This window comes from Poecilia reticulata, linkage group LG6 (assembly GCF_000633615.1).
Source record: "Poecilia reticulata strain Guanapo linkage group LG6, Guppy_female_1.0+MT, whole genome shotgun sequence".
Classification (NCBI taxonomy): Eukaryota; Metazoa; Chordata; class Actinopteri; order Cyprinodontiformes; family Poeciliidae; genus Poecilia; species Poecilia reticulata.
The window spans coordinates 7,953,098-7,975,271 of NC_024336.1; the positions used below are offsets into that span (position 1 = coordinate 7,953,098).

The following is a 22,174-nucleotide window of genomic DNA, read 5'->3' on the forward strand; positions in this document are numbered from 1 at the left end:
TCTCCCAAGTTGCTTGTGGATATTGAAAGCTTCCCAATTATCAAGGCTTGTTGTGCCTTTACCTGAAAAGCATGTTTGGAATTAAAATGTTTTTCAACTTACCTTTTAGAGCAGACATGAAATATCACATTCTGTACAAGAGCTACAACACTACAGAGATGTTTCTATTCATAGATGGATCTTTAAACCATCAGTCTGGTACCTAATATCTATTCATTGATGAACACTTTGTCAACCTAAAAATGAATAAAAACTTGAAACTTGATAACCTGTTTTTGACAAATTTGTGACTCATTTGATACAAGACATTTTTAGTTTAAATAAAGAGCCAGCTGTATATGGCGAGAGCATCCACAATCACCATCATAATTAACCTTCATGATGTGCTTTTGTTCAATGCTTCCCTGTATTTTGCCTGTATTTTTGTTTTGCATCTTTCAGGGGAAAGTATTTTGCAGACTTCTCAGCTGCAAAATACTACATTTTGCCCTTACATGTGTAAGCAGCACAGAAACACCTATATGGTGACTAAGATTAAGAGCACATGTGAAAGACTGGCAACCTGTCCAGGGTGACCCCGCCTCTCCCCCTGAACGTTAGCTGGAGATAGGCACCACCACCCCTCACGACCCCACTAGGGACAAGGGTGCTAAAAAATGGATGGATGGATTAAGAGCAGAGAAGGTCATGGCTGCCTTTATGCCAGACGAGTTTTTACTAATTTCTTTTAAGCGTAGGACAATTTAAATCTGGTTTTAAAATAACATTCACTGAAATTAGTGACAAATTCAATCTCATAAAAATGTTACAAGTTTCATGGCAAAAACTGACTTCAGTTGCATTTGTTATCCACAAGAACATCTGACTGTATGGAAGCAGTTAGAAACCTGACACAGGCGGTCAGATTCGTCTTTTAAAATGACAGGCCTTTACATGGCAGCCCCATTCCAGACCGCGGCCTGCCATCTAGCTCTCTCAAGGCTAATGATAATGTTTTAGGAGCACTTTAGGCATAATGAAGATGTATCTTAGTGCCCAGTTGAGCTGTCTGAACTTCATCAGCGTTCCAAATCAGCTAATCCTACCACAGAGTCGGGTTCTGAATAAGAACGAATAAAGGAAGAGCATCAATCTTTTTTTTTTCCATGTAGTGACATGTAGTGAAAGAACAGCGGTACAAAATGACAGTCTCATTTTAGCACTGTGGCAGAGATGGGCCAGGCAGATGATTGGTGTTCAGGCAGGGTCGCCTGGCTTGCTCTTTAGTCATAGCTGTATGGACAAATGTCACCAGCAGCACTCAGGCACAGGCTAAGGGGCTTGACGTTTCTCCTTTGGGGAGTGATACAATCTGACAATGCTCTTTTTCATCTCCACACCTCCTTTCTTTCCATCCAAACACCCTCCCACTCACATCTCTTCCCACCAGTAAATCAGGAGTGAGTCCCAACACACCTCACTTTTCTTTTAACTTTCCTCCCAAAGGACCAAGAGAACCTGGTATCTGTCATCATTATCAGTTTCTCTCCCTCGCTCATGAAAAGTTTGGTTCTGAGGTTAATTTCCCCCCCTCAGAGACCAGAGAGCTGAGGAGCCTTACGAAGCTGCAGCTCTAACTGAAAGTCATGTTGCTTTAACTGGAAGTGAGAACTTATGTGCCGTCTACAGTTTAGAAAACCTTTTCACTTTCAACTGATTTTGGTTATTGTAGATTTCTTATCAGCTTTTAGGGTTGACTCATCATATATGTTCTGACAGTGAGGCTGATATATCTCTATCCAGCCAATGCTGCATTTCAGATCCCCATTTTTACTTTCACCTTCCATCTGCACTTTATGTGCTTTAGCACAGGATACAACTTTTATCAAAAATTAATTTTGAAAAAAAAGGCATAGGACAGGACAGTGTTCAAGGGGAATCTGAACACTTCACATGGCTCATAGGAAAGAAAAAGCATCGAATAGTAAGTCTTGCCTATTCTACCATTGCACCTTGAAGATTATGAGTCCTCTGGAATTACCGTTCAGCTCCAGAGCTATAGCTGAAATCTACACAAGATTAATCCTAATAAGCATACAGTGTTTTATTCATATTCAGCAGAATCTTCAAATATTAAGTTAATAATGAAACATGTTTATTATTAGATTGTATTGTTTCACAACCTGATCAGCTAATTTCATGATATCATTTTGCATACAGCTGGCTGCCACATCAGAATGAATGAGAATATCAGCCTTGCGTGACATCAAAATTCTAATATTCCACTGAAACTTTATTATGTTCTAATTCAGGTTTCACGTTCCACTAATAAGTGACAGGAAATGTTCTCCTTGAAATTATTACTGTGAAATAAAGACATGGAAGAAAGAAATTGTAGTCCCAACTGACGCATGAATATATCTGTCATAGAGCAGATATACTGTTTCATAAAAACAATATATACATTTTCTAAGTATAAGTCCTATAAGAACTAACATTTGATTGTTCAATAAATAAGAGCGCTAATGTGTATGAGACCATTTTGGTGTAACATCCAAAATTCTCTCCTATGAGACAATTTATATGAGATTGAAGGGAGTGTTTTAGGGATGCACAATATCGGATTTTTGGTCGATATCCGATATGCCAATATATTAAAACTCCTTTGGCCAATAACCAATATCAATGCAGATATTTTTTTCCTGTACCTATACAAACTATACGGCTTTCTCTACTGTGGAATTAAAATACTGCATTATCTTTGTCAAAAAATATATTTAAGCTGATATTCATTTGGCTCAGACACTATCTACAGCTACTGCTGTAGATAATTATAGAGGGTAAACTTGCAGTGCAAAGTATTTGGTTAGAGTGGATATTTCCAATAATACAATCCACCAATTGCAACAGATATTTTGTAGTGACAAGAGCACATAAGAAAATTAAAACCTCAGTAGAAGAACACATTTGCTCATTTAAAAAACAACAAAAAAATTATTCTCAAAAGAGATCAATTAACCATTCCAAATGTTAAAGGTGATTTCATTGTATATGTCCCTTGGAAACAGATGCATACATTTTTGACGTCTGAGCTGATGGCCATTGCAGTAAAGACTAGAGAAATGTTAGAGATAAATAAATACTTTCATCTTTGTTGTTTTGAAATTCAGATAAGGAAGCAGGTAGATCTTTTTTTAACTGCTGTATCTGTCTTTTACACTAGTCCTGTGTCCCTAATGTCCTTCCGGTCCTGCTGATAGCAACCCTTTCTTCATGGATGTTTAGACTTTGGATGTCCGCCAGAAAAGGAAACACAAATATACATTTTTAAACCATTTATTCACAGAGGGCAAAAAGATGTCACTAATACAGTCGGTTAAGGGAAAATGTCATCATACTCTGTCTTTTTTTCCTGATTTTTCCCTTCCTGCTTTTTTCGGCACCGAAACTGTGAGTAAATCTACTTACTTCTTTTTTTGCTGCAGCAGTGACACTGTTCCCTCTTTCCCAACGCCTTTGGGTTTGGGTGGGAGATGTAGGGAGAATTTCATATCTGCATTAAACACACTATTAAAATAAAGTGAGAGCCATGTGAGGGAGTGCTAGGGGTTAGGAGGAATCACAGCAAGCAGCAGATGAAAATGTATGTCCTTTGTCTTGGTTTGCTAACTTGGTTATCCATATAATTCATCCAGACTGCATAGGTTTTTGGAGTTATCCTCATTTCAAGTTGTACTTTGTATTTAATTTATCAAATGAACCCTGGGAGCATGTTTAAGGTTAACTGTACATACTATCAGAATCCGAAGCTCCAAGTTGATGGTTCAAAATAGCTTTAATCTTCAATGTAGCATGCTGTAGAGGTTATATAATATAGGAGATGGCATGAAAGTAAACGCATCTAAAAATCTGGGCACTTCTCAAGCCCACATGGCTGTTCCATATGTGCTGTGGGTGGAGGTGATAGAGGAGCACATCTCAGCACTATTATGTGCTGTTGTTAAGGAGATAGCAAGTGTTTGTTATGCATATTTTCTCATCTGTTCGTATTGCACAATGCCAGTTACCTGGAGGGGAAGGAGGAAAAACAATCTGTTTTTTGCTACATCAATTTATAGAGCTGGGCAATTCTGATTTGATTAACAAATGTCTCAGTTGTCTTAATATTCATCCATCCATCCGTTGTGGATACTCGCTTATCCTCACCCTAACAGGCAGCTAGGTGGGGGGCCTCACTGAAGCCACTGCTTCATCACAGGGCAATCCTCTTGTTAATTTTCTATGGAACTAATTTTAAAAAAACACAAAATGTGTAATGCAGAAAACTGGTATGCGAGTACATAATTATTGATTATGTCATCAGTTGATTTGTAATAGTTTTCCCTCTTGTAGGCCAGTACACATCAAGAACAGAATAAACTTGAGATGACAAGTGTTGACAGCAAATTGTGACTAACGTATCTATGATGAGTAAATGCATCACATAATGTTGCTACATCAAAGCTGACATGACATAATCTGCTGATATGCTCCTTGACCCAGAGTGCAGTTGATATCCAGTAACACACACTGTTAAAATCAGACAGAAGGGCTTTCTTTGGTTTCCAAAGAAAGCTCTAAATATTCCAGCATGGGATATTACCAGTTTATATGGCATTTCCTATTTCAACATGTTTGAACAAAATATATTTAAAAAAGGCCAGTGTAACAGCTCCTATTGTTACAGAGCTAGCAAAACTAATAATACAAAAAAAAATCTTCTTCAACACCTTTTCATGCTGACAAACTCAGCAATTTTCAATGCAAGTCACACACATGTTCAAATAAATTAGGCAAGTTGTGGGTAAATGTCTTGTCCGAAAACATCGACATGTGACAGGCGATGATGGATTTGAACCCACAACTTTCCATTTGCAAGAAAACTACTCAACCATATAAACTTGAACTTTCATTTCTGACTCATGTCAGTAAGCATATGACTGATTTTTACTTTGATCCTCTGCAACAACTTTTCTCTGTTTTCTCTGTTTCCCAACTACAGCATTTCCAAATCATAGAAAAAAATGCACATTCAAAACTGAGAATATGTGTGCGTGTGTGTAGGCGTGTGCGTGCATGTGTGCGTATATATGTATATGTATCTGTATAGGGTAGTGGTTCTTAACCTGGGTTTGATCGAACCCCAGGGATTCGATGAGTCGGTCTCTGAGGTTTGGCGTAGCATCTGCCGCCGAGATAAAGACACACTTGTGTAAAGTTGTGATGAAGCACCCCGCTTTGCCATCACTTGCTGCAGAGGATCACGTTACATTGCTTAGCCAATCAGTGCTGCGGAGGAGCACTGATTGAAGGAGTTCCATTCCTAGACATAATATAAGAGTAGACCCCGCATTGGCTGCTCCGGCGCATGGATGGATGGACGGACGGACGGACGGACGGTCGGTCGGTCGGTCGGTCGGTCGGTCGGTCGGTCGGTCGGTCGGTCCTAATTCTGACTTGGCCACTCCCAAACCTTCACTTTCTCCTTAAGGATTTCCCAGTAGGATTTGCCAGAGTTTTATGGCTACAGCAATTTATCCACAAACCGTCACGGTACCACCCCCATGTTGGACAGTCAATACAGTGGACTTTTTCTTAAATAGTGTGTTTACTCTTCCATCACCGGCTAAAATGTTCCACTTTATTCTGACATGTCTACGCAATATTTCCCTGAATGTCTCTGNCGGTCGGTCGGTCGGTCGGTCGGTCGGTCGGTCGGTCGGTCGGTCGGTCGGTCGGTCGGTCGGTCGGTCGGTCTTTCCACCTTTCACACTCCCAAAGCATCACTAAGGTCAGACGAGCAGAGCAGCAGGAGCCAGCATTTGATACTTTTAAAATACTGTTAAACTTAAAATTTTAATTAACGTAATAAAAACTAATGCTTTTTATAAATCTTCGTTTCTCATTTGATTTATTTATTTTTGTTGTCCAGCTGTCTTGTCCCCTATGACGTTCATGTCATTGTACCAGAGTGCCTAAATGTCTCCAGTCCTCCTCCAGAGGTTGTGCAGTCTCTGTGCTTCCTGTTTTCCTGTGGCTGACTCTTGTGTTCAACAGGCTCTAAGGGTGTTGGTTCCTTTAAGGAAGCTGACAGGAGTACTCCACTGTGCCACACTTCCTTCTGCAGGCACAAGTGGAAACATCCAAATCTGATTTTTTTTTCATCATATAGTTCAAAGACTTCTTATTTTAATGTCACTGCTGTCTGCCTCTAATAACTTCAATCTTTGCAAAGACAGGAAACGTGTCACCCTTTAATGTACTTTACGGAATCCTTGTTTTTTTCCTGCTATAATGAATAGTAAACCTCTTGTGATCATGCATCAGAATATATGAACAAACTGTAAATCTTTGCGTTACAGAGAGGCTTGCTGATTTCTTAAAACTGAATGTCCTGACCAGGTGTTATGTAGGAACAATCATTTACAAGGCTTTTCACTGTAAATGAAACCTTTTGTCTGCACAGGCTGCAAAGCTTTATGCTGAGCTGCAGCTTCTGCATCAACTGCTCATATCAAGCAGTATTAGATGAATCCTTACAGCTGGAGCTACATTTTGACTGAAGTGTCAATCAGATGCTCCAGCAGGTTTGTTGTGATTATTTTCCCTTCTTGGACTCAAGTTTAATTATTTGGTGTCTCTGCTGTGGTCCCTTTATCAGACAGAAAAGATGTCTAAATTTCAGACTGGCATGTTTGTCTCATGAAGAAGTGAAGCCACCCAAAGCCCTTCATTTGTTCCAGCATGGTCTTTTTCTAGTCACTCTCCTCACAGAAACAGCAGCACTATTGACTAAGTGCCAGAGGACCAGAGGTGAGTGTTGGCACTGAGGAAGTCTTAGACTTAAATCGGAATGTTTTGGAGCATCCAACAAAAGTCTGGGGACACTTCATTGATTCTTTGTGAGTTCAAGTTTTGCGTGTTGCTTAGTGAGTGGTGAGCCCTGGCGCTGGCAAGCAGTAGAGTGATGCCCTCTGCATCTGCTGCTGCAGCTTTAGGTTAAACTTTATATAAATACGAGGCTGGTGTTCTGCCTGATTTTCTGGAAGAAAAAAAAGAAAAGCAAACAAAACATTTCTTGCAGTACTAAGGTACCTGCATCAGCCAATACTTATGGGGTTTATTATGACAATGTATGTGTCCAATCTGCAATGTTCAGACTGTCATGAAAAGAACAAATACAGTTTGCATAGGGGCCAATATACCTGATTTGCGTCATTTCACGCAGGAAAGAAAATGAAAATCAAGAACTAAGTGAACCAATTGCAGGAAGAGGAATTTTAAAACACGAGTCTTACATAGACTCTCAAAACACACATTTTAAACTCCCCGTCAAATGAAAAAGACAAAACCATTTGAAAAGAAAAACATAATCTCTTCATGCGTTCAGAGGAAATGGGTTTCTCTGGCTGGCTGATCAGAAGACATTGTCAGCAGTGAGGTTTCATCTAATCCAAACTCTGCATCACTTCCAACACTGAATGCGTTTATGATTTGGACAGCTTATAAGGAAAGTCTGCATTTAAAAGCTGTAAAAGGAAACTTTGAAGAAAAATCATCATTTTAAGTCCTTTATCTTTGTGTACTCAGACCTTTATGCTGCTGTCCTTTGCTTGAGGCTTTTTATTTTGAAAGAAGCATAAAGTGGCCTTTAACTGCCAGTAAAAGAGGCACAAACCTCCCGTTTTTTCCTATTGAATCAATATACTCAGATTTACATTCATTTCATTAAGCTCAAAATAAAGATTGTACATGCATAGAACAAATATAAAAATTAGATCCAGACTTTATTGAGTTATTTTTCCCAATCCATCCTCAGTTGGTTCCTATAAGTTCTCAAGTTTCTTAATTTTCAGACATATTTGAAAGCAGCTCTCTGTATTCTCTGAAACTTTGTCATGTTGTCAGGAATGGTGTTGTTTTGAGTTGTCAGGAACCAAGAGGCTTTCTCCGTCTCATCATTCTACTTTTAATCTTCATTACAATCAAAGATTTTACAGATCAGACTCACCAGGTGCAACAGACGTACTAAACTCAGCATAAATTTGGACGCAACTCAGACTAGACACAGACAGAGCTTAGACGACCCACATGTCGCATGACCCCCCAGAGAGTCCCAAGCCCTCGAGCTGGTGAACACGACCTCTGCCACTCCACTGGCGGGACCTTCCATGAATCTCCACAGATGAAACCAGGTGGCGAATGACTCTGCTTAATACTCTATGTCAGCGACATCCCAAGCCCCCTCCAGCCGGAAAGACCGGCACTGGAACCGGAGCAGAGGTTGGACCTCCCAGCACAGGAGATGAATCAGAGGTAGGACCCCCAGCAGCACAGGGGACGGCAAGGGAGCTGGACTCCCCAACACAGGAGACAAATCGGAGGCTGGGACCTCCAACACAGGAGACGGATCTGGAGCCAGGGCTCCCTGCACAGGAGACGGGTTGGAGGCTGGAACCTCCAACACTGGAGACAGAGCTGGTGCCGGTGTGGAAGCTGCGAACACCTCCAGCACAACTCCCCAAAGGAACCCCACCAGATGCTCTGCTGTGGCCACGTGGCTCAGAAGTCGTCCCCCCCGTCGGGACCAGGTGAGGCGTTGATAGTGGGCCCCTCCTCCCAGCTGGAGCACGTAGCCAAGTCCGTTGGAAGAGAGGCAGGTGAGCCCCTTCCCCGAGGCCCTGGGGTGATCCACGGGAGGTAGTCATCACGATCACCATAAAAAAACTCCCAGCTCATCCTCTCTGACCCGCAGGGGAGAAAAAGCCCTGAAGTCTCTGCCCCCGTTTCCTCGGTTCCTGTCATCATCTTGGCTGCAGTCTTCTGTCAGGAATGGTGTTGTTTTGTGTTGACAGGAACCAAGAGGCTTTCTCCGTCTCGTCATTATACTTTTAATCTTCATTACAATCAAAGATTTTACAGATCAGACTCACAAACTGATCAGACTCACCAACAGAAGTACTAAACTCGGCATAAATTCAGATGCAACTAAGACTAGACTCAAGCTAGTCTGCCGCGCCAAACTTAAACTTAAATCACTGGAAAACAGGTGTAGCAAATTACTAATTAGTGAACAACATAGAAGGAAAACCGGCAGTACACATGAAAACACTTGAAACTTAAAAATAAACCCTAACTAAACAGAGAACACAGAAAAAACACAGAAAACCCCACACAAAGAAATCAACATTATGACACATGTTGCTTAGGTTCAGGATTCATTCCACTTTTATTGCCAGTAGATATCAGCTTAAAACCCCCAGCTCGATGAACTGGTCCCTATCTTCAGGTTGGGAGATCCAACAATCCTTTACTGGGCCAACACAGACAGACAGGCATACACTCTCATCTCAGAGCAATCTAATCTCACTATTTAATCCACCATCTATATTTCTGGATAGTGAAGTGAAACCAAAGTATCCAGACAACAAAACAGAACATGCAAACAGTCCACAGATGGGATCTGACTGGGACCTTCATGAAGCTCACATAGTCCTGGAGTATTGCTGAAGTATTGCTGGGTAAAGTCATACTCAAAACAATAAACACATTCCTAAAAGTTTATAATTTTAGCATAGTGAACAAGCAAAATGTGGAAGTAGCCCTTTGGTTGGGCTAATTTCCCTGAAGGACCAGAATTTAATGCCCATCTCTGAGTAATGCTGATATACTTTGCCCTGGGTAATAAGAAACCCCGCTGTAATAAACCTGTTGTCGGAAACATAATGAAAAAATCTTCAGGCCTGGTTCTAAGCCTATTGCCAGTATCCAGAGACTGCTAGACTCACTGCTATCAGAATTTAAAGCCTATGAAAAATGGAAAAGGGCACATTGTTGGCTCCAGGCCTGGCCACACACTCAGCCCTTGGGCAAAGGCCCTAACCCATAACATCTTTGCCATTTTCCTCTGCTGTGTATGTGTGTGTGTGTGTGCTTTTTCCACACACAGCTATCCACTGACACTAAATTGGCAACACACTGTTTTGTCATTGTGATGAAATGAGCCCTGATTGCCCAGTTCTTTGCCAAGTAAAATAAATTTGTTATTCTATTACAGCTTGATAGACCTGCCTGCCTAAAGGTAAATTCAAAAAAGTCTTTAGCAGTGCAAGGTTTGCCAGAGGCCTTTTTGGCTTCTTCCAAGCATTTTTTGCCAAGTGACAGGATGGCTGCCAGTTTCCACAGCAATCTCCGCCACCTGTGATGGATGGCCCAGTGGGTTAGTCTACACAACGCAGCTGTGATTGCACAGAGCCATAATGGAGGAATAGAAAGGGGGAGGGGGGCCTGTGAGCAGGAGATAGACAGAGGTTTTATAAGCTTTCATTTGCTTTGAGCAGAAATATTGAGAGTAGATTCAAAGCTTAGAGACTGTGGAGAATTGGTTGCGGTCATCCAGAACTGCTCCAGTTTGCTCTGTGCCCTGACAGAAGAATAACTGAATAAAAACTGAAGGTTTTTTTTTTTTTCTTATATATTATTTCCAGTCAGGCAAAGCAGAGAGTAGTTAGGATTAAACACCAACGAATAGAATTTGGTTATTAAAGGGAGAATCTACTTCATTGAAAAAGTCTGTACAGTCACATAAAAAATGGAAATGTTTGGTTCTGTGATCAAACCGTGTTTAAGTTAGAGGTTTTTATTAAACTTACACTATATTGCCAAAAGTATTTGCTCACCCATTCATTTTATCAGAATCAGGTGTTTCAATCACTTCCACGGCAACAGCTGAATAAAATGAAACTCCTAGGCATGCGGACTGCTTTTACTAATATTTGTGGAAGGAATGGGTCACTCTCAGAAGCTCTCCTAATATCTTATTCTTAATAATAAGACCAGTCCAAGAGTATTAAATAATGTGTTTGTGTATTTTGATCATTATTTATATTCTCTACTTTCTTAATTTGTGCTGCTGTATCACTTCCTAGTCTTATGCACAAGTGTGCTGTGGAACTTGCAGTGTCTTGTGTTGGGTCAGCAGCATCAGAGCCAGGGTCAGACCTAGAGGCTGGTTCTGTTCTGGAGCCTCTGAAAATGATGAGGCAAAAAATAATTCTTCAAAAACATAAAAAAAATATTACAGACAAACCTGAACATCAGTGTCACCATCCAGGGACTTCTTCAGCCCCGCTGTGATACAGACTGCTACAGGAAATCCTTTCTGCCCACATTAATGAGCTTCTACCACAACTCTTTGAAAATTGTAATATTTAATTTCCCAATATTTTAATTGAATCGAATGTCATACTTGCTGCATGTTTGTTTTTGGTTTAATATATCTGGGCGTCGACCATAATGGGAAAATTCTAAGTGATTTAGAATTTTCACTTAGAATTCTAAGTGAATTCTAAGTTCACTTAGAACTTAGAATAAAGTGACAACAGTCACTTTATGACTATTGTCATAAATTGTGTCTTTCATCATACTACTGACAAAATATATGAAAGACCAGAGGTCTGAACATAGCTGACAGGAAGGTTCTGCAGCCAATAAAGTCTCTGTTTTACCATGAACATATTTCATTGTGGTTGTTTGGGCAACCTTAGATTTTTGATGATTTTTAAAATCATCAAAATAGTTCCAGCATATAACATTTTGGCAAGCTGTGTATCCAAAAATAGACTGAAGATTCTTAAATTTAGGAAAGCAAAATATGTTTGTTGGGCTGTGGCTGGCACAACATCACACAACCATGAACAGATATTAGGAGCTCAGTTTATTCAGACATGATCGGTACCCTGATCCAATCCCTTTTTGGTTTGGTCGTGGAGAGAGAAGCGCACAACAGATCACGCTTCAACATTTTTTAATTCCTTCAATATAATTAACCAATAGTTCTCATTTGTTTTGTTTTTCTGCAGAGAGACATGCTGGATGTCAATCAAATAATGAAGGATCTAGCCAGTATGGTCCATGAACAAGGAGATACAATAGGTAAGACCCTGTTTTTTTTAAAGGTTGGTTCATTTGTCTTGCCTGACTTAGTTAGAAAAGTTCATAAGAAAACTGGTAAAACGGCTTTAATATCATAAACAATTCTTGTGATCAAAACAAACAACTTTTCAACCTTTGCACCAGAAAAGCTTCTCTGATGTGAAGCAAAATGTAGTCGGGTTTACACAGACATTGGTCTGTGAGAGAAAATCCAGTTAGACACTCTGATTTCTGTAAATGCTCCTCAGTTCCCTGAAGTGTTCTACTCTGGGCAAGTAGAATGAAACTTAGCACTGAGATACACATGCTCTGCTGCTGGGATTGTTCCATCTGGTTTAATCAAGAACACTCAAATGAGAATTGGTCTCCAATAAATGTCAAACAACCGTGAAGCTAAAGAGACATACGTGGACAATGTTGAGCTGATTGGGTGGTACATCAGTTCTGGAGTGAGGTGAAAGGTCTCAGAGTATAGATAGATCCAAGCTGAGAATACTGTCTGTAGCTTTGTTTGAGGTTTGCAAAGTTTAGTTGGTGAAGGAGAACAAACTGTTTAAACATGGATGTAAGGTTGCTGCAGATATATGAACATAGGAGGGTAGAGTAAGCAAAAACTGTACCTAAGAGTAACATTACTTCATTATTTCTCCGCAAGTAGAAGTAAAAATGGTATTCAGAGAAATCAATCCAGTAGGAGAAAAAACAATATTTGATTAAAAGAACAGATCAGCAACTGACTGATTATAACATCAGATTTATTTAGTGTAAAAAAGACAGAAAAATGTATAAAGATAACTGCAAATGTGGATGTTTTCAATAAAAGTACAAACAAATCATACCACTTCTAAATAATAAATTGAAGTAGAACACATATTTTCAAATGTTTATTTCTTTAAAAAAGAAAACTTTTGAAACCAATATTTAAAGTTAGAATCATGTTAAAAATGTATATTATGTAGATTCAATTTAGAACCTCAAATTAAGCTTATAACCAATAAGAGCAGACTTATTTCTGAGAGTTTTCTCATTCTGATTAGCATCAGAGCAATACTCACTGACTTTTTTTTTTTAAGTGAATAGATTTTTAAGTATTTTGGTAACAACTGCAGTAGTTTGGGGGTCAAATTTTAGATTATATTTAAAGATAACTACATGGTATTTTTCTAAGATCATAAACCGCATATTCAAAAATGTTTGTGCATAACCACTTCTGGAATTCTGGACGAGCCCCCAAGAAACTGCTGTGGCAAATAAGATGAGTTTAATATGAAGAAAAAAACTGTTTGGAATGGGGCAGTCATTCTTCACTCACAGCCTATTAACTGATAAAAAAGGACCAAGGATAGTGAGTTTTGAAAAAAAAAAAAAAACTACAATATGTTATCAGCTAAATGCCGAGCTCGAGCTTAAACAATCTAAACACAGTGTTCCCTACACAGCTCTCTTTGTGACACATTTAGCTTGTTAAAGAGAAAAAAGTAGATGATCCTGATGGCTCTTCTTGTTTTTGTGCAAAAAGTATTTAAAAAATGGATAAGCCAAAATAAACCACGTTTTAAAACAACATAATTTGCAAAGTCAAGAATGCTAGCCTTAAAATTAGCATAAGACTAAATCTATAAGGGTGAGATTGATATGTGTTATTTTAGTTTTACTTTTTTTTTTTTATTGTGGAGATGTATCAAATGCTGCACCGTGTTGCATTTTCTAAATAGGAATTAAGAAGAGACCCCTTTTGCTGCTCAGATACAAAAATAAAGTCAAAGCATTTTCTATTTTCTTAAAAATACATTTTTGACTTTAAATCAGCTTTAAGAGGTTGGTCGGACAGACAATTTTTCACAAAAATGACACTTTTCAACTAATCCATACGTACATTTTATTTTATTTATTTATTTTTCAGGTTTTTTTTTTATTAAACTGTCACATTTTTGTTGTCGCTGCATGTTGCAAGACCATGAGCAGTTGATGAAGTCGAGGGAAAACCTTCAACACATTACTTCCTTTTGTGACATCATGGAGAAAGAAATCTACCAAGATATCAGGAAGAGACTGGTGGGTCTCCATAAGTTTGTTTTATTACTGGCTCCATTGAGATGCCTAAGGCTAATCTAATAATTGAATGCAAGAATTAACGGCACAGAAAAGTTTGTCTGGCTAATTTTGTTTTTAATACATACAGTTTGGGAAACAAAGAGCATAGGATGCCAAAATGGCTGAAGTCTGCTCTACATAGTCACTCCTAGTCGCTACATAAGCCTTAGTGAGAGCATTTAAGTAGATGGGAGACATTCTATGAAGCACTTTCTAGACTAACATCAATATTTGAATTTTACGCATGTTGCAAAGGTGTACCCAGTTGAGCTCAACAAACAGAAGGAGGACATGAGTCCTTTTAGGCATACTGAAAACCAGACACACCTTTGTCCTCTGGACAGTCTGCAGAGGTTTCACAGGAGGAGGCTGCTGTTTTAGTCGAAACAGTAGGTGACCATATAGACCACATCAAGAGCTGGGTGGCATGCTGGCTTAGGTACGGTCTGATCTTTCTTATGATTAATGATGGAAAGCAGCATGTTATGGTAAAGGAGATAAGATCTTTATAAATCAGCTTCAGCTTTCAGTTGGCCATGATTACGGCCAACTGAATAATGGCCGAAACCATGGCACTAAATTAATTACAGAGCTTAAAAAACAACTTTTTTTTTATAAAGCTTCTACCACACTCATAAAAAATGCAGCAGGATGCAATTCAATGGGAAAATATATGTAAAATTGTGAATTTGAAGAAAGTTCAAATTGCAAGATCTCATAACAGGCCAACAAATACTGTAAACAATGTGGAAACAATGTATATCATTTTAAATGAACCAATCCACAAAGCATTTAGCTTTATTTAATCTCAAACATCGAGGGAATAAAATGGTTGTGTCTTTTTTGCAGTGAATGTAAGTACCTGCTGACTTTCAGTGTTGATGTGGATTTGCATGGTGGAGGAACATGGTGTGCCTCCATCCAAATGGGCGAGCAGACAGATAGAGGAGATAGAGGAAGACCACAGACTTTATTATCCCACAGCAGAGGTCCAATCTGGTCATTACTGAGTCAGGCGATAATGGACCTTTTCCCATTAAAAAGGGATGCACTGAAATTACTGTTGGCCTCTTTGTGAACATGGCCTTTTTAGTGTAGTAGCACATATGACATGTGACTGTGCTGTGGAGGTGTGTGCAAGAAAGGCAGCAGGTAATGCGAAGAAATGAATAGACTGTAGAAGAACGGATTTGTGCTTTTATTGCCTATTCATGATGCACCTGAAAATGGGCACGCTATATGAGCCTGTAAGTGAAGGTATGCTGTCAACAAGGTTATTTTAGCAGACAGACTGATACAGGGAACAAAGGACATGTTAAAGCCTGTCATTTGTACAAAGCTGGAATAGACGTGGTTTTCAGTCAGCAGTGTTAAACTGAACATGTTGAAGTTTCAGTTGGGAAAACTACAGATTTAATAGGTTTTACGAAGGGTCAAATCATTGCCACCAAGCAAAGAAACTATCCTAGGAGCTTACAGAAACCGCCAAAATTGTATTAAAGAAGCAATATTGTTTATTTTCTTGACACATTTTGTCAATTCATAGCATAATCAAGTAATTATGTTACAGACAATCATCATAAAAATGCTATATATATCCAATATGACTTTAAATATTTTTGTCTTTGCAATTTAGCACCTTGAAATTGGGTCTGTCTCTTTAAGAAGCTCCTACTTCTTCTGATACTCCGAATGCAGTACACCATCACAAAGTTTCTCCATAAACCCTTTTACTGCTGTTTTGCTAGTGTTACACTGATGAGTAGCAAGTGTTACGACCAGTCTGGGGGGGGGGCAGGTTGCAACATGAAGGATCCATCCTCCTGTGATCTCAACAACCGACACACACAAAATTGAACAGTTGATAATTTTTATTTTTAAAAAGATATATTTTTGATCAAGGTGTTACAAATGGAGTACTTGGCTTCAGAGTGAGCTATCGCCGAAAACAACAAACAAAAGGAAACTATCGAAATAGTAACAGAAGCTTACCTAATTGAAAGTAAATAAACCAAAGTACAAAAACTTACCTTCCTAACTTAAGAAAAACTTGAGAAAACTGAGGAAACATAAACGGCAGCTCACACCTACACTCCAGAATTCTAACACAGATAAACAAAGGAAAGGGTGTGGCCGGTGGAGATGAGTTGAGGATGGAACACAGGAAGTCCGCGTCAGCAGCTTTTATGTCCATCACCTCCGAAAAGCAGCCGATGGGACATCTCCGTCGTCTTCTTGGAACCAATCAGGGACGGGGACCTGCCGACTCATCATTTGTAATTAACTTTACGCCGTCAGTCGTAACACCCCCTTTCCCAAGAATTAAACACACCCTCAAGTGTTTAATTCAAATGAGAAAACAAAAAAAATCTAGACAAAGCATCAGCTAKTACATTATCCTTACCCTTTTTGTAGTTAATCTGCAAGTTAAAGCCTTGCAGAAGCAGAGACCAGCGCATCAGTCGATGATTGGAGTTGCGCATTTGGGAGACAAAAACTAGCGGGTTATGATCAGTAAATACTTGTACAGGTTGCGCACTAGAACCAAGATAAACTTCGAAGTTCTGTAAAGCAAGTAATAAAGCAAGAGCTTCTTTTTCAATTGTGCTGTAATAAAGCTGATATCTGTTAAACTTTTTTGAAAAGTAGCAGACAGGATGGTCTATGCCTTGCTCATCTTCTTGCAGAAGAACAGCTCCGGYGCCAGACAAACTGGCATCAACTTCAAGTTTAAAGGGACGTTCGAAATTTGGCGCAGCCAGCACTGGTACACTGCACAACAATGCTTTGGCAGACTCGAAGGCAACCTGACAAGATGAAGACCAAAAAACAATTTTTAAGGGACTAACAAGTTCAGTGAGCGGACTAACTACAGCTGAAACGTTTTTACGAAACCCGCGATAGAAACCACACATTCCCAAAAAGCGACGCAAATCTTTTTTTGTTTGTGGGACAGGAAAATTGACTATTCCCTGCACTTTAGCAGCAATAGGACGCACTTGTCCTTGACCAACCTGTTTTCCTAAGTAGGTGATAGTGGCTTTACCAAACTCGCATTTCAAAAGATTTAATGTGAGAAAAGCATCATGAAAACGACATCTGAAAGAGTTTTCAGATGTTCTGACCAAGTAGCGGAATAAATTACTACATCATCCAAATATGCTTCACAATTTTTCACTCCAAATAACACCTTTTGCATTAAACGTTGGAATGTAGCAGGTGCATTACGCAACCCGAAAGGCATAACGGTATATTGCAGGAAATAATCGGGAGTTACAAAAGCAGAAATTTCAGAAGGCCTGGGTGTTAATGGGACTCGCCAATAACCTTTTAACAAGTCCAATTTGGTAACAAATTTAGCGGAGCCAACACGATCAATGCAGTTCTCCATTCTCGGAAGTGGAAAAGAATCGGCCTTGGTGATATCATTAACCTTTCTGTAATCGATGCAAAATCGAGATGTGTTATCTGGTTTCGGGACCAGAAGACAGGGCGAACTCCACGCGCCGTTACTGGGCACTGCTAAACCATGTTCAACCAGGTAAGCCACTTCCTGTTGCATTAAAACACGCTTCGTTGGATTTATTCTATAAGCATGTTGTTTGATTGGTTTCTCAACTTCCACATCAATATCATGGAAAAGTACGGAGGTTTGCTGTGGATGATCTGAGAAAAGCAATACATTAGTTTCAATCAGATCAATAACATCTTTTCGGGCAGGTTGTGACAAATGAGATAGGAAAGATTCCAGRTTTCCCAACACTTCTGAGTTCCTCAAACGAGCCATACGCACGCAACCGCTGTTCTCCCTCAAATCGTCATCTGCCAGGTGATATAGTGGGGTTGCAGAGCAAACAGAAATAGGGGCTACAGAAGAGATTTTATCAACAACGCCTTCTCTGGAAACATAATGTTTAAGCATGTTAATATGACAAACCCTCATTTTTCGTTTTCGATCAGGAGTCTTAATCACATAGTTCGTCTCATTTATTTTTCTGTCCACTTCATATGGTCCAGAAAATTGTGCATGAAGACTAGATCCACTCATAGGAAGTAACACCAAAACCTTTTCACCTGGAATAAAATTTCTGCTCACAGATTTTTTATTATAATGAGCTTTCATTTTACTCTGGGCCTTAGCCAGGTTTTCTTGGGCCAGCTGACATGCATGAAAGAGACGCTCTCTAAAACTGCTAACATAATCMAGAACATTATGCTCAGTTTGATGCGACTCTGACAAACAAAATTAGTGTCAAACGTTAGTGCTACATTTGTGTTGGTTTGTGCAGCAAAAATTTTCGTTTGTGCTGCTATCATTTTAAAGATATAAAGAAAGTTGGATTTCATAAAAGTTGAGGGGCTGGTTGACCTTTTGACCTTTACACTTTCATTAATATCTTCAAAGCCAAAGCAGCACAAACAAAAATTTTTGCTGCACAAACCAGCACAAAGGTAGCAGAGTTGATGGACACCCATTTTGTCTGGTGTGAAGAAGGAGAGGGAGTGGTTGACCTTGGATGACCTCTAGAAACATTTCTTTATATCTTTAAAATGAAAGCGGCACAAACGAAAATTTTTGCTTCACAAACCAGCACAAACGTAGCACAAACGTTTGACACCAATTTTGTCTGATTTGAAGAAGGTGGGGGGGCCAACTTCACTCAGGTCGCTCACTCCGGTTCTAACGCCTGTTCTAAGGCCGTTTACTCCGGCTCTATATCGTAGGTTATAAGGCCGCTTACTCCGGTTATAACGCCGGTTCTAAGGCCGCTCACTCCGGCTCTAACGCCGGTTCTAAGGCCGTTCACTCCGGTTCCAACGTTGGTTCTAAGGGCGCTCACTCCGGTTCTAACGCCGGTTCTAAGGCCGTTCACTCCGGTTCCAACGCCGGTTCTAAGGCTGTTTACTCCGGCTCTATAATGCCTGTTCTAAGGCCGCTTACTCCGGCTCTATAACTCTGGCTATAAAGCCGCTTTCGTAGGCTCTATAACTCCAGCTATAAGGCCGCTTACTCCGGTTGTAATGCTGGCTACAACGCCGGTTATAAGGCCGCTTACTTCGGCTCTAAAGCTGGAGTAGAGCCCTAATGAACCGATGAACCCTTGAGGAGGGAGCAGTAGAGAACGGCTGGCCAAAATTAGCGTTCATAAATCGGATTAACCTTGAGCTAAACGCCGCTTGCACCATGGAGCTCCAATATCTAACTTGAAGCTAACTTCACTGTGTTATAACGCATGTGCGGTCTGATCTCCAAATTATGCCCCGCCTCTTCCATGACACCTCTCACACATACAAAAAATGTCCCTCACACATACAAAACTTAGTCTTTAACATGCAAAATAATGGGTCTATATTTTATTTATATGTGCAATCTTAGTCTTGTGACTAAGAAAAAAATGTTTGCGTGTGTGATATTTTAGTAGTGTATGTGCGCAATTGTAGTATTTTGTGTATGCCTGAGAGAAATATTGTATGCGTGTGTGCAATTTTAGTATTTTGTGTGTGCGAGATGTTAGTACAGTGTATATGTGCGACAAAGATAACATTTGTGTGTGTGTGACATTTTAGTAGTGTGTATGCGCAATTTGAGTATTTTTTTAATGTGTGAGAGTCTTTCGTAGTGTGTGAGAGACAAAACGGATTTTGTCCTAAACGGCCCCTCATAGAACACACCGTCACCACACCAACACCGGACCTCTGCAACTGCAAACGAACAAAAAAAAAACAGTTAACCAATATAATCTTAAACCTAATAACAAAAGAAAAACAATATCAGCCCGACTAAATTAACTACAAGAAATATTGGTACAAATATTTACCGTACATTATTTATTTTTTGTCATATTTTACAAGCACAAATAAGTAAACAAAATAAGTAAAGAAATAGAAACTAATTAACAATAGACAATACAAATTAAAATCAGGCCACAGCAGGAGGTGAAGTGGGCGTGCCGATAAAACGAATGTGCAGAAATCAGGGAGACGACAGAGGCAGAGATCCGGGAGACGAACGCAGACAGAGCAGCAATGGTCCAACTGTAGAGGACGTATGAAAATTAATTAGTCACCATTTTAAATAAAACTGGAACAAACTGGAGCTTAGATGAGCATTAGTTTCTTACCTGCCGATCCACACAAACACGCACACACACTCGCAGAACGAGGAAGAGGAGGAGTGCAGCGCAGTGGCGTTTTACCTACGATCACACTTCAATTTAGATTTTCTGACTTAGATCAGCTAGAGTGCAGGGAGAGGGAACACCTACCACCAGGACATCAGCACAACTTGCACCAGCCGGCGATTTGTTACCTTTCACTGCCAGAGCCCACAGGACACACGCCACACAGTGGGAGAACAAAGAAGACGACACATGTCTGAATGAACGCCGCAGCTCCTTATATACACCACGCCCACTTTAAGAACCGGAACTTCTCAACTGGAAACTATTTGTGTAGAATTATCTATATTTCTATACCACTACATTCACACCACCATCTGCTCATTGCAATGCATTTTTTTAAATTGACTTAAAAAGCATTAGTGAAATTATTATCAAGCAGATTTGCAAAGTGGAGACAGACTTCAAACTTCCTTTCTAGGTTGGTTGACTTTTGTGACTCCACATCTGTTTAAACAAACCCTGAACCTGATGGAAGAGTGAAGAAGACTATTAATGTATCACAGGAAAAACACTTCAGTTTGGGAGAAATGCAACATTGGCTTTACATTGTCCAATATGCTGCTAATATATGGAACCTAGACCATGTAACTCAGCCTCGGACTAATAAATGTCATGATGGTCACGGTCACAATAAGCATACATTGTTGTCTTATTCCTGAGTTTTTATTGAATTTTCCTTACACCTGTCAAACCTCAGGTAGAAGATGAATTAGTGAACACATGAAAGATTTCAGCGTTTGCTGGTTTTTCCATCTAACCCTGATTTTATTTTAGTAATATGGCTCTTTTCTGCTTGAAAGTTTTTAAACCCACTGAGGTACTAACACACATTTATTCGGGTATAAAGTCAACCTCTGTGACGTTGTGTTACTGCTTGCCAACAGTGATGTAGCATAGAAAGTGACTGAAACTGTCTTTGTTTTGCTTCAGAGAGTATTGAAGACTACATTCAGACCACATCATCTAACGTGGAATCGGCCAATCAGGAGCTTGCCAAGGCCAATCAGTATCAGGTAACCAATCAGCTGTGCTGCACTATGGTCTACCACACATTACTTTGCATAATCTTTGTTTGTTCTAACTGTACAGTACTGGGCTTTTGCATTGTAATGCAACCTCAGGAAGCTTAGCCTGATCGCCCATGCAAACAGAGACTTAGCTCACTTGATTACACAGCTTTATCACCCCCCTCCGCACCTCCCCCACTATCACCCCCAGAATAACGGCACAGATGATGTCATTTCATGTCATCCTTTACTAGCTTCCACATTTACATCAATGAATTATACGTAGAGAGAGGAAACATAAAGTACTTGCCTTAAGTCTTGCAGAATAACAGAACAACATATATCATTTGTAGTACATGAGTGCGTTTTACCGAGATAATAATTATACATTTAGGGTGTTGTCCCAGACGTACGTTTAATTAGAGTAAAATGTGTTATTAGGCAACAACTGCTGTTAGAAATTAGGCAGGAATGTTCTTTGTTCTGTTCTGTGGATTGGGGTGGTTAAAATTTCCACTTCAGTGCACATTCTGGAGAGATGTTTTAAAAGATGCCCCAGGGTCTGCTTCTGCTCTTTCTGTTCAAGGAAATATGTGTAAATTGTGCCATTCTTTCAGGAACTATAGCAGTTGGCTGTGCTCTATGTGTCTATGCTATGTAAGCCTCTAGCTATGGTAAATAATGTATTGACTGAAGTGTCAAGGGGTTAATAAAGTATACAATTCTTTAAATGCAGTACACATCTACAGAACCGCATCACATCTACCTGCTTGTTCAGGTAAACATGGGAAAAACGAATGTACTTTTTATACATAATATTTATATTTATATATATTTCATCTGAATCTCTTAGTTATAGCAAATAATCATTAAGTCTTTATTTAAATTTAAAAGCTTTAAAAGTTAATAAATCCAGTTTTATTCCTCAAACAAATTTAA

General features: G+C 39.6%; 1 protein-coding gene across 2 annotated transcripts in view; it reads left to right on the forward strand.

Annotated features, from left to right (window-relative positions):
* The window catches only part of tsnare1 (T-SNARE Domain Containing 1), a 125,750-nt gene that overhangs the window by 90,647 nt on the left and 12,929 nt on the right, over nt 1–22,174 (forward strand). For both annotated transcript variants that reach the window (XM_008411050.2, XM_008411051.2), the window contains exons 9-10: nt 11,880–11,952; nt 21,159–21,241. In XM_008411050.2, the coding sequence (XP_008409272.1) occupies nt 11,880–11,952; nt 21,159–21,241 (156 nt within the window). The remainder of the gene's footprint in view (nt 1–11,879; nt 11,953–21,158; nt 21,242–22,174) is intronic.